This window comes from Vigna unguiculata, chromosome 11 (assembly GCF_037176805.1).
Source record: "Vigna unguiculata cultivar grain cowpea cultivar isolate G323 ecotype 2 chromosome 11, ASM3717680v1, whole genome shotgun sequence".
Classification (NCBI taxonomy): Eukaryota; Viridiplantae; Streptophyta; class Magnoliopsida; order Fabales; family Fabaceae; genus Vigna; species Vigna unguiculata.
The window spans coordinates 9,263,053-9,276,499 of NC_140802.1; the positions used below are offsets into that span (position 1 = coordinate 9,263,053).

The 13,447-nt window shown below is 26.9% G+C and overlaps 2 protein-coding genes across 2 annotated transcripts in view; one reads left to right on the forward strand and one right to left on the reverse strand.

The window, feature by feature from the left end:
- Window positions 1-13,447, forward strand: part of LOC146880967 (putative E3 ubiquitin-protein ligase ZFP1) — a 58,627-nt gene that overhangs the window by 14,963 nt on the left and 30,217 nt on the right. The gene's annotated exons all lie outside the window — the stretch shown is intronic.
- LOC114170145 (uncharacterized) lies at window positions 2,750-4,023 on the reverse strand. The gene is made up of 5 exons (XM_085668862.1): window positions 3,885-4,023; window positions 3,518-3,745; window positions 3,296-3,468; window positions 3,023-3,193; window positions 2,750-2,921 (listed from the first exon to the last, which is right to left on the reverse strand). The coding sequence occupies exons 1-5, from the start codon at window positions 4,021-4,023 to the stop codon at window positions 2,787-2,789; spliced, it is 846 nt and encodes a 281-aa protein (XP_085524988.1). The 3' UTR covers window positions 2,750-2,786.

The following is a 13,447-nucleotide window of genomic DNA, read 5'->3' on the forward strand; positions in this document are numbered from 1 at the left end:
TAGCACATAAAATATTAATATAATCAAATTTCATGTATGAAATTATTAAAATCAAATAATAATAATAATATGACAGAGAAAAATAAATCAAACAATTATCATTACACAAAAAAAAATGAGATAAATTTTGTGAATGAGAAAAAGATTAGAAAGAACCTCGGTTAAGGAATGTAGAGCGTTGTTCTTAGGGAGAAAAAAAAATATGCCTTCACGCTCAGTTGGATAACCCTCGTGCTGATAACGTGTTATAAAATAAAGGTAATAAGAGAGACAAAGGAGAGGAAGAATAGAGAATGAGAGAGTAGGGAGCAACTTCTGTTTGTATGTGTGTCTTATTACTGATAGGACGAGTCCTATTTATAGATACAATATGGTAACCCAGAAAGGATATAAAATCAAATAGTAAATACAAAATATTACATAAAGAGTAATGAATAATATGATTATCAATCATATGAGTAATTGTATAAATCAATGGACGACCATTAATTCATAACATATATATATATATATATATATATATATATTATATAACAATTACATTAAATTATTATATTATAGCAAATAAAATGTATTTATATAATTATAGTGATAAAATTATATATATGATAATGAGTTAGAAAATAATGATTAAATGCGACATTAATGAGTATTAAATATTAGTTATTAAGATATAACGTAGAATGTAGAAGATTTTGTCTAATTCATTCGACCACTTTTGAAGGAAAATCCTCACATTAACTTGGTTTAGGTATGGAGATAAAAGAATGTTATATATATATATATATATATATATATATATATATATATATATATATATATATATATATATATATATTATGACAATTACATTAAATTATTATATTATAGCAAATAAAATGTATTTATATAATTATAATGATAAAATTACATATATGATAATGAGTTAGAAAATAAAAATAATTATATAAAAATAATCAAAATATAGTACTCATGATAAAATAAGTAACAAATAAAAATATTAAAAAAATGATCAAATGTGTCTTAGAAACAATTTGACAGACCATGAAATGAAATCACAAAAAAAAAAAATGTATAATTAATGTTATAATAAGATGAAAAATACCTTCAAGATCTAAGAAAACTTTTCAAATATTAACATAGTCAATGAGTGAGAGATAACAAATTATTTTAGCGAAATAAAAGAGTTATTCATATGAGAAGTAATAATAATAATAATACAATAAAAAGGATATTCTTTTATATAATCTAATAAATGAAAGGTTTATGTGGTTAAACTCTTGAATTGAAAATGTTAAACATTCTCAAATAAAAAGAAAATATACAATAAATAAATATTATTAAAAAATAATAAAAGTATTAAAATGTGAGATATACAAATTATTTAATTTACATATATAATTTGAATATAATTGTAAGAGGGCGGGAAGGGGACAGGGAGAGGGTAGATATCTTTAATATTTTTGTGGTTTGTTAGGATTTGATTGAAATGTAATCATTAATAAAACAGTAATCTAAATTATATGATATCAAAGCTAATAATTGATGGTTCTTATTTAATTCTAAAACATGAACCGTAATAATCAATGGCACCAGAATCAGATCACGGAAATATTTAAAATGAAATTTCAAAAATTGAATTATCTTTAGGGTAAAATTTATCTCTCTTAACTCTTCCCTTGTCGTTATCATCTAACCTATGTTTGCAGTAGATTTAGAAATAATAATTAATGTCATCAAAATTAAATAAAGTGAATATTACAATTAGATTTTAAAATTTTAAGTAAAATTACTTCTTTAAGTTTCCGTTGTCATCATCATCATCTTTATAACTAATTTACTTTTACAATAAATTTACAAATAATAATTAAGGTTAAATTATCTTTAGTAGTAAAGATTTCTCCATTTCTCATTTCTCTTGACCTTATATTCTCATTCCTATTGACTTATCAAATTTAATGATATGAGATAAACGGAATATTTAGAATTAGATTTTCAAGATTATATTATTTTGAAAATAGATTTACATGTAATAAATATTTCCCTATTTAGATTAAGTATCTTTCTATATACAAGATAATTTATAGTAAATTTGAACTAAGAAAACTAAACATTTATTTTATATAATATAAAAGATAACTAGGTAACAATAAAAGCTTTAACAACCTTCATCATGATCTTGAATGAGAAAAAGAAAGTAAAAGCCTCATCTATATTCTTCCCCTAATAATAACCTTCAAATTATTACTATTCTCGAAAGCCAAACATTTTCAGTTTCATGAATACTACTGTATAATTCTAATTCGAATTAATAAAAATAAAAATAGACCTTATGAAAATTCGAAAGTTAAAAAATAGTAGTTTCTTGATGAAAATGATTAATAATGACTTTTGTTTCTTGCCAATTAATTTGATTATAATACTATTTATAAAACGCAATGGCATTAAATAAGATAATCTGATGTATTATACATATATATATATATATATATATATATATATATATATATATATATATATATATATATATATATATATATATATATATATATATATTTACGCAATAGGAAAAGCAAAAAATAAGAAAAAATAGTAAGAATGTAATTTTGCAAAGTTAACATTTAACCAACAACAATATATCACGATAAATGTTCTATTATCCAATTCGAGAATGTAACTAAGCATACTAGTTCATCAAAATCGTAAACAATGAGTTTTTTTACTTTTACAACTTGTACTACTTGATCCGAAATAAAATATGAATTATGCGATTTTAATTTCCCTCTCTATTCGATAGTCAATGCTTTTGATTTGCACATGGGACAAATATTTTTCTGAATTAACCATCTCTTTATACAATCTGCGTGGTATTCATGTCCGCATTGAAGAATACCGATCTCCTCCTTGTTCTTATAGTCATCCTATAAAATGATGACATTCTAATTAATAGGAGAAAGAGTAAAACATATTTCTAATACATAAACTTGAATGAATAAAATAAACATGTTGCTATATTTTATACCTGGCATATTATGCAAAGATCAGTTTCTCGATCCTCAGAAGTTGACCCCTCTAAGTTCTCAGGTAGTAGAAAAGATTTTGTCGGCATTTGTCTTGTAATAACGTCTTCCGACAAACCCCTTTCTAAATTTCCATTGCCATTGCCAAGCCTTTCACCTAACTCAAGAAGCTCCTGTTATCCAATTTTGAACAATTAGCAATTTAAAGTTTTTTATAGTCACTAAGATTTTAGTATTAATAGAAAAATACATGTGACTATATATAATGTACTTGCCTCATATGATATGCCATCGATGTCCAAGCGCATATCACTTTGAGGGTCATCTAATGAAAAAGATTCCTGCATATTAGAAAATGTCTCGTATGACATGTCATCGGCGTCCATGACCAAATATGATGGAAGTTCCTGCACAGGAAAAGAGAATAATATGTGAGAAAGAAAGTAGACTTTTAAGGACTAAGAATTACAAAAAATAAAGAGAATGACATATTACACGAAATGCGGGAGGATGCAAACTATGCATGTTGGCTCTGCGAGGTGCATTTTGTATCGGTATTGAAGAAGTTCTTGAATGATGAGTTGTTGTTGGAGCTCTATACGATGGAACAGTAACATGGGAGTGAAAGTTGGAATGCCCTCTGATCTCTTGCACATGGTGATGCCGATGGTGAAATACGTGGCGATGCCTTCTTCGGATACCCATTCTTGTATTCTCTAATGGAGCTGGAGAAAATTATCCACAGTGAACACAGTCAAAAACAAAATCAATTCAGCATGCCAAAAATTTAAAGAAAATAACAAAAGATTGCAGGACTCTTCAATCAAAGCAGAAAAAGTAGAGAAAGAAAGGTGGACATTTTACCTTGCAAATAGTTAGGCTGAATGAAATGATTAGAGTGATGATGCTGAATTACATGGTGTTGTGTCATTCCATACACCATCCCATTCTCATCACTATCAACTATAAAATGGGAATCTATGGTCAGTCCTCTCACTGCCATATTATGAGACATGTTTCAGATTAAAAAATTGACAAAGAAAGACAATGATGAATGTAGAAGAATTCTTTTGGCGACAGCGGAAGAAGATGTTAAGAGATGAGTAATCTGTAAATTTATCGTAACACTATTTATAAATAAAGATGATAATTTAATTAAGGTAAGAGTTAAATAAGGAAATCTATTTCTAAAGATAATTTAATTTTGAAAATGTAATTCTGAATATTCAGTTTACCTAATCTCGATACCATTTATTATTATTTGTAAATCTACATTAAAATTGATTACTTGTAAATATGGTAATTTAAGTGGTTAATGATAAAGGAAATTTTGACGGTTAAAGATAATTTAATCTTTAAAATCTAATTCTAAATAAACATTACACTTACTTCATATCATTAATTATCATTGATTACCGCATTAATTACACTAATTTTAAATATTCAGTTTATGAAATCGTGACATTAATTGTTATTTGTAAACCTACGGTCAAAATATATTGATTATAAAGATGATAATGACTAGACTAGAGGTAGAGGAAATATTTACCATTAAAAATAATTCAATTTTTGAAATCCAATTCTAAACCCATATATTATTATGATTTATCTTTTAGATTGAGTGAAGTAGCAATTAATTATTACGTTTGATATCCATATAATTTGGATTATTATTTTATTTAATCATTATATTTCATCAAATCCTAACAAACTATGGAAAATACAAAGTAAAAAGTAGAGAAAGAAGATATTTATATAATCATGAGATAAATTCAAATTTTATACATAAAAACACATTACACACTAATCACAGCATATTTACAATACTTAACAAATAATTTTATTTGGAATGGTTAGTTGTCCAAGAAATCCTCCTCCATTATCTAACGGGAACATTAGACTTCAATATAATTAGATTTATTATATTATTTAATTATTATTGCATATAAATCATTTCTTAGCCTCCAAGAGAATAATATACATAGGTAAAGATAAAATATATTTATATATAAACAAGAAAAATTCAATTCTTTTACACAGATAGATTACACACTAATATCAATAAAAAAGATAAAAGTTATATGATTGGAAAATTATTATCATATACACTGACTTTATTATTAAATGAACAGTTTACAAGTAGTTTAGAGTAAGAATAACAACGTGAAGGTTGAACCATTTATAAGTAAAAATCTTTCGTATCTCAATTTTAAAATTTATCATCATTAATCACATAATTTTTTTGTTTAAAATATTAATTAAAAAATTTTCTTATAAAAAATAAAAATCATACAAATTCCTTACATTATAAGCAATAAACTTTTTTTTTAATATGGAATAAGATATTTGTGAATGATTTAATAGATTCTAATTGCAAAATAAATTTAATTATGATAAATCACTGAAAAAACATATTTTAAAATCGGGGTTTATTGTTTAGGGTAGTAATAACCTTCATATATATATATATATATATATATATATATATATATATATATATATATATATATATATATATAGGAAAGGTTTTATAAACACTCGTTAAGTATAAGGGGTTCTTAAAATAACCCACGTAAAATTTTATAATTCTTTAAATTTTAATTTGGTTAGGGTTAGGAAACTGTTTTGCTCATAAAAAAGGTGTCGTTGAATCAGTGGCTTATGAAACTCTATCGTCTAGGAAAAAACTAAAGTGTCACTTATAGAAAGAAGAAATAGGAAGATAAATTGTGTACCTCCCATTCCATCGTTTTCGTCTCTTTAAAATTTCATTTTCATTTTCGACTTGGCTTTTGATTTCATCTTCCTTTCTCTGATTTCATCTCTTTCGATTTCAATTTCAATTTTGTCTACTTGCTTTCATTGTTCGTGCCTTAGGAGTTGTGGCTCGTTCCCTTGGAGGAAGACATTCTCTCTTTCAATTTTGTCCCTCTCTCTTAAATTAGGTAAAATCCTGCTTTCAATTTCTTTGTTCTTCCGATTTTGTCTCCATGCTTTCCTTTTCGTCTTTGTTCAACTTCGTCTCTCTGATTTCAGCGTGCCTCCCCCATTCTCACTACGAACAAGTTCGTGGCTTGATTTTTCCCTAACTTCGCTTAACTTCCCTAATTTTGTTTCCATGATTTTGTTTGGTGGTTATCTGGTCATTTTGGGTTCTATTGATTTTTCTGATTTTATTTCGTCATTGACTTGTTTGTATCAGTCGAGATTGGTCTTCTTGTTGTAGTAAGTAGTTGACTCATTTCAAGAATGATTGTGCATCACTTCCTAGAACACCGGTTAGTTATGGTCATTTCACTCTTTATCCATTAAAACAAATTAAGGTGACGTTTAATGCTTTAAGTTATAAGGTGAGTTATTTTAAATATTTTTCCTCATAACATAAAGCATTACCACTTTGGAGAGAATAATGTCAAGACATTTTCAATATTGTTTTTTTTTTCTATTAAAGGAATTTCAAATAAGAAGTGGATAACAAAAGACTTTAGTTCTCCTCCAGGCTTTCCTACCCAAGGGAACTTAAGGCTTTCGCACAAAACTTTTAAGTGAAATTAGTTCAAAGACTATTATGAGACACTAAACTATAAAGCAAGAATAAAAAAAACTATATTCGGCCTAATGATAGAATTAGAAGAAACTTGAAACCTTCAAAATTTCACCAATTAAAAGCATCTTACGATAGTAAAATTGAGGTTCTAATTAGGAGATTGGATTGAGCATCAAAGGCTCCCCAAGACACTTAATTAGGTCATGAAAAAATAGAAGAAAACATTATAATTTTACAACTCAAGTAAAATACAATAAAAGTGCACAAAATTAAAGCTTTGCAAGTAGCTCCTCCTTTTAGCTTCTCGATTTTGTCCTCACACAAGTGTATCACTTTTGCACTTCCTTTTATTGATTTCACTAAAGAGGATTCTCCTTCAAGGCTAGGTACTCCACCTCCTATGATGCTACCTTAAGAAAGTTAGATCACCTTCAAAAAGAACTTTACACCAAGTATGCACTACACCATTTTTCAATTTAGACAACACTGAATTTGACAACACATATAAAAGTGTTGCCTAAATACATAAAAGACAACAATTTTAAAAGTGTTATTCAAAAATTACCATAGACCACAATTTTTTGAAGGTGTGGTTTAAAAATTGTCAAAGACTACATTTTATAAAATGTAGAATGTTTATGTTACATTTATTTAAATGTTGCCTTAAATTGTATGACCAAAACAATAAAAACGTTGTCTTACATTTACAAAACATTTAATTAATTTATACAAAAAAATATAAGTATTTTTTACACAATGTTTTCATAAAAAATATAAAAAAAATCCCTCCTATTCTTTTCCCTTTCCCTGTTTCCTACACAACACACATTTAATAAACATTGCAAGCTTAAGCTTCTTATACGCGCAACAGTGTGACTTCGTTAACATTTATGTGTATGCATCTCCTCTATGCGTTAATGCTTCCTTCATTTCGTCAAAAAAACTTACTTAAACACACAAAAAGAAAGCTTCGTATGTGCGCGTCTCTCACTGTAATAGAGTGGCCTCGTGAACCTATGGTCATGTGCATGTCCTCTATGCGGCAATTCCTCACTCAGGTGCGTCCATGCGTCTTATCTCTCCACGCCGGTGACACTAATTTAGGGTTTTACTGAATAAATTAGGGTAAAAATTGGTTTAGGGTGAAGGAGAAACTGTATGGATCACAAATGAGATTTTTTACTCCTTTTACACATTAACAGTGTAGAACCTAATTTTTATTGTTATGATTTAGGTTCTTAAGTGTAGTGACCTTGTTTTGAATGACCGAGATATCTATTATATTGACGAATTTGACAAAGTAGGGTGTGCGATTTAGATTAGAGAAGTAGAATGCATGATTTCAATGTAAGTTTTGACTAGAACTATGTAGTTGCAAATTGCAGTTCAATTTTATGTTTATTTTACTATAATTTTGTTTGGCTTTGAGCATTTTCGAAAAACAAAGGTAATGGAATCTAATTTGAGCTTTTAGAGGTTGGAGGTGGTATTATATTGTCATTTTCAATGGTAGATTTCACTATTTTGCGTTGGCATTTTTACACATTTTTTCTTTTGAACAACAATATTTTTTATGGGCTCAGATATGCAGATTTTGACTAGGTAGAACAAGAAGATATGCAGGATTCATAACATAATTGGACTCATATAGTGAGAAAAAAAAAGAGCAATAAAGAGAGAGGATTAAAAAGTAGAGGATAGATTTTGCTAATTTTTCTGTTTATGTTCGTTTTTGTGTAACAGGAACCATTTCTTGAAATGATTTTTTTTCTCTCATTCAAAGTTTATTATGGCTCACTTTCTTTAGTTGTACTATTTACAATCTTTGGCATCAGAGAAGTACACGAATATGTGTGTTAGTTCATAGTGAAAATATGTTAAAGCTTCAAATCAGTCTATCTGGTTTAGAATTAAATGCTTATATCAGAATCTATGATTGCCAAAAGTCTCGGTATTTGGTAGTTAATTACTTCAACTTAGAGACTCGAATATTTGGAACCTTGCTGCTATATATTGAAGGGTAACAATCTTATTCACATGGCAAGTTCTTGGTCCATAGTCTATCTATTCCATTTTCATGAAATATTTTCCCAAATGAATCAAAATTCCATGCTCTTTTTTTAATGTTATAATCTAAAATATTTAAGATTTAAGATTTTAATTGTTATACCATATTAGCATACTTCAAAGAAAATCTTATGAGATTAAAATTTTGTAATTAATGTAGGATCCTTAGAAGTAAGATGCTATTTATATATATATATATATATATATATATATATATATATATATATATATATTATTTGAAAGTTGCTAATTAAATAAAAAAGTGACTTTTGAAAATATATATATATATATATATATATATATATATATATATATTATAAGTGGATATTAAGAGCTACATTATATAATTTGTTTTCGTTTTCTTTGTTGAATTATATAAAATTATTTAAGGCTGCATCTTGCATGCATATATTTGTGTAGAGAAAAGAATGATTCACTTTCGCACACCTGCACCTTTGTCTTCTTGTGTAACCTATTACAATTTTGCATGATTTCCTAATCTATTATGTTGTTATATTGTACTATGATGTTGTTAAAAAAATAGTTGTTAAAAATAAAATTAATCTATTATGTTTTTATATTGTACTCTCTTCTTTGTTAATTAGATGTATCTGATATGAGTCAGTTTCTCTCCATATCTTCTTCTCTCAGTTTACTTGTGTGAGGTCCATTTTGAGCAATGGGAAGAAAGCTAAGCATCGTTGTGCTCTTCTTTGTTCAAATGTTGCTTGCTCTTGTAGAAAACCATGTAAGCGAAAGCAAATGCTATAGTTCTGTTTCTCATTTTCAGATCCAACCTCAGCTTTAGTAGTCGTACTTTATTAATTTTAATCTCTACATTGTTACTTTTTCCTTTATTAATTATTAGAAGTGTTAGCTAGCATTCCTTGTGGCTCAGAATGAAGTGGGAAATGATTGAGGAGGATGATGATAAACTTCCATTAAATGAAGAAGGTGATGATGATTTGGATGAGATAGAATAAAGAGATGATCAAAATACACATCATATTGTTTTGGCTCAGTTTGATAAGGTATCAACGACCTTCCTACACTCAGTGAACTAGAAAGTCAAGGGATTTGCAATATGATGCAGGTAGTGTGGTTTAGGGTTGGATGATTATTCTCTCTAATATGGTCTGTCAAAGCTCTTCTTAAATGTGATCTTTTCATATATTTTTGAAATGTTTTCCTTATCCTGATAATAATAATGCAGAAAAAAGAACCTTCTGAAGTGGCAGAAGTTGCTATAGAGACTGATCATCAAACAGTTCATTATCTAGTTGCAATGAATAGCCTCTCGCCAAATTAAAATCTTACTCGAATGTCATCTTTGAGTCTGTGGCCAGCATCACGACCATTGAATATTAGAAATTCTCATATTGACATTGATTTAATGCGCCAATGACAATTTTTTAGCATATGCCAGTACTGGGTATATATTTCAATTCATGGTCACTCATCTGATTTCCCTATGGTAGTAACTACAACATGGGAAGTACCAATAACAGAGTAGAAGCCAACTCACTTATGGAAATTTGATAAAATGTCACCTATCTCTACCCATGACCCATGATTGACTGTAGGGTTGTACTCTATTTTTGTAGTTGTAAGAAATTTTAATTCGAAGATTTCACATTCTTGGTTGAGTACAGACTATTGTTTATATCCTATTTGAAAGAACTTGACATTGAGGTAGATGCTTTGTGCTTTTGGGGCACAAATTATGATATAAACTATTGTTACTTTTGTCATTGAACTATGTTCTCCTGAAAGGTAAATGACAAAGGGTGCATATAAAATGATTATATTTGTGATATAAAATGACTTGTATAAATTAATGTGTCATAAATCGATAACATAAAACAAATATAAGAATTGTCTAAATAAATAATTATAATTTTAAAACTATTGATTTAAATATACATTTATATTCTAAACTAATTTAAAAATGAATTCAAAAGTGTTATCTAAAAGAAAACATTTAAAGAAGTATGGTCTTTATGTACGGAGACATTTCAAAAATTGTTGTTCATACAATAAGCAACATTTAAAATGTGTTGTTTATAAATAATAAACAACATTTAAAATGTATTGTCTAAGTAACATTTAGATAGTGTTATCTATATACAATAAGCAACATTTAAAATATGTGGCTTATTTTAATACTATAAGGCAACTTTTTTATAAGTTGTGTGGCCTTTAGTACAAAAACCGTTGCCTATAACCTAAGCCTACAAATAGAGATGGCAAATAAACCCGTCCCCGTGGGTATTGCCCGAACCCGTCCCCGTTTTGATGGGAAATCCCCGCATTGACTGGGTATGAGTATGGGTATGGGGAATCCCCGACTTTTTCAGTTGGGTATGGGGATGGGTATGGGGATGTACATATACCCGCCATAATACCCGTCCTCGCCATATCTCCATTCTCGTTTAAATTATTAAAATATTCACAATTAATTAAGTAACTCCTATATATATATATATATATGTATATATATATTTTCTATTTTTTTTTTCTTTTAATTATTTCATTTGTCATGAAACTCATTCTCATCTCCAATATATTTTTTATCTTATCATAACCTTTATGTAATTATGTTAAAATGATGTATGTTAATAAAAAAAAATATTATGCCTCACATTTGAATATTTATATTATTTTTTAATATTTTTATTTATTATAAATTTTTCTTTCACATGAGAATGTTTATACTCTCAATTTAAGATAATATAAAAAAATTCTTTACTTATTATTATTATTATTATTATTATTAATTTTTGTTTAATTTGAAGAACTCTTTTGTTTCATTGAAATAATTTTCGTTATTTTTCAACCATTAAGTATATATGTTGATATTTGAAAAGTTTTCTTAGTTCTCTAAGATATTTTTCATCTTATCATACCTTAGTTATACATTTGATTTCCTTTGTGTGATTTTTTTCGATAGTCTCTCAAATTATTTCTAAAACACACATTTGTTAGTTTTTTAATATTTTTATTTATTGTTTTTATTTTTATCATGTAGAATAATATTTCGATATATTCTATCTAATTATTTTTTATTTTATAACTCATTGTTAATCATAATGTAATTTTTTCACTTTCAATTCTGTTTGAAGTGGTTAAAATTATATATATATATATATATATATATATATATATATATATATATATATATATAATGATATTTAGGAATAGTATATGATAATTCACTACAAGAAAAACATGAAATGGTGACTGATTTAGTCAGTAACCCATATCAGTCACTATTTTTCATCATTGGTGGTAGTAGTTGATTTATTGTCTGAATCAATGACTAAATTAGTGACTGATTCAATGATCGAATCGATACTTGATTTAATGACCAATTTAATTACTAATTTATTTGTAATTTAATGACAAATTTTTTGGTCACTAATGATATTTCTATTTAATTTTAACCACTTCAAACGTAATTTAATAATTAGTTCTCTAATGTATTTTTTATTTTATCATACCTTAATTATACATTTGATTTCCTTTGTGCGATTTCTTTCGATAGTCTCTCAAATTATTTCTAAAACACACATTTGTTAGTTTTTTAATATTTTTATTTATTGTTTATTTTCATCATGTAGAATAATATTTCGATATATTCTATCTAATTATTTGTTATTTTATAACTCACTATTAATCATACTGTAATTTTTTTCACTTTAATTGTATAAATAACTTTTATTTACTACAATATAAAAATTTAATGTAATTGCTATGAATATTTTTTTGTCACTATCCAACATATATTGAAGTTCAAAAGATACAAAATCTATGTCAAAATTTTATTATTATGTTTATTATTTGTTCTTTGTGTCATTTTGATCAAGTGATGTATTATAACTTTTATTAGTGTATAAAAAAGAGATTTATTATAATTTAAAAAATTGAAGTAAACAAACATTTAAAATATATTTTAATTTGAATATTTTTTTTCCTTTTATTATTATGTTTATTATTTGTTCTTTGTGTCATTTTGATCAAGTGATATATTATAACTTTTATTAGTGTATAAAAAAGAGATTCATTAGAATTTAAAAAATTGAAGTAAACAAACATTTAAAATATATTTTAATTTGAATATTTGTTTTCCTTTTATATTTTTTTGAAATATTTTTTAATTTTATCAACTAAGTTCATCAATGTTGTAGTTTGCAAATTTAATAAATGTTTTGGTTCACATGAAATTTTATTTGGTATTCTAATATAAAATGTAAACAATTATAATTTATTTTAAGGTATTTGGCATCAAAGAAAATCCTCCTAATATTGAATATTTCATAATATTATCTTTTCTTTACCGTAATTTTTTTTCTTTTATAAAAATTAATAGTGAAGTAGTTAGAACACGGGTACGGATATGGGTACGAGATTATACCCGTTACCCGGTGGGGATGGGGATGGGAAAAAAGTTTGATACCCGTTGGGTTTGGGTATGGGGATGGGGATGAATTTTTTATGCGGGGATGGGTATGGGATAGCGAAACCCGTCCCCGCCCCGCCCCGTTGCCATCCCTACCTACAAACGTATCCTCCACACCTAGAAAACTGTTGTCAAAGTGTTGCCAAAAGTTTAGGCCACACTTTTTTAACTTCAGACCACACTTTTTAGTTGTTGCCTAAAGCGAAAAATGGTGTAGTGATGATAGCCAAACCAAAGAGGCCAAAAAATTAAAGCAAGAAAAACACAATTAAAAATGCCAAACTCAAATAAGACAAAGTCCAGACATACTCAAAGATTACAAATGAAAGACTAACAAGAAATTACAACACAAAA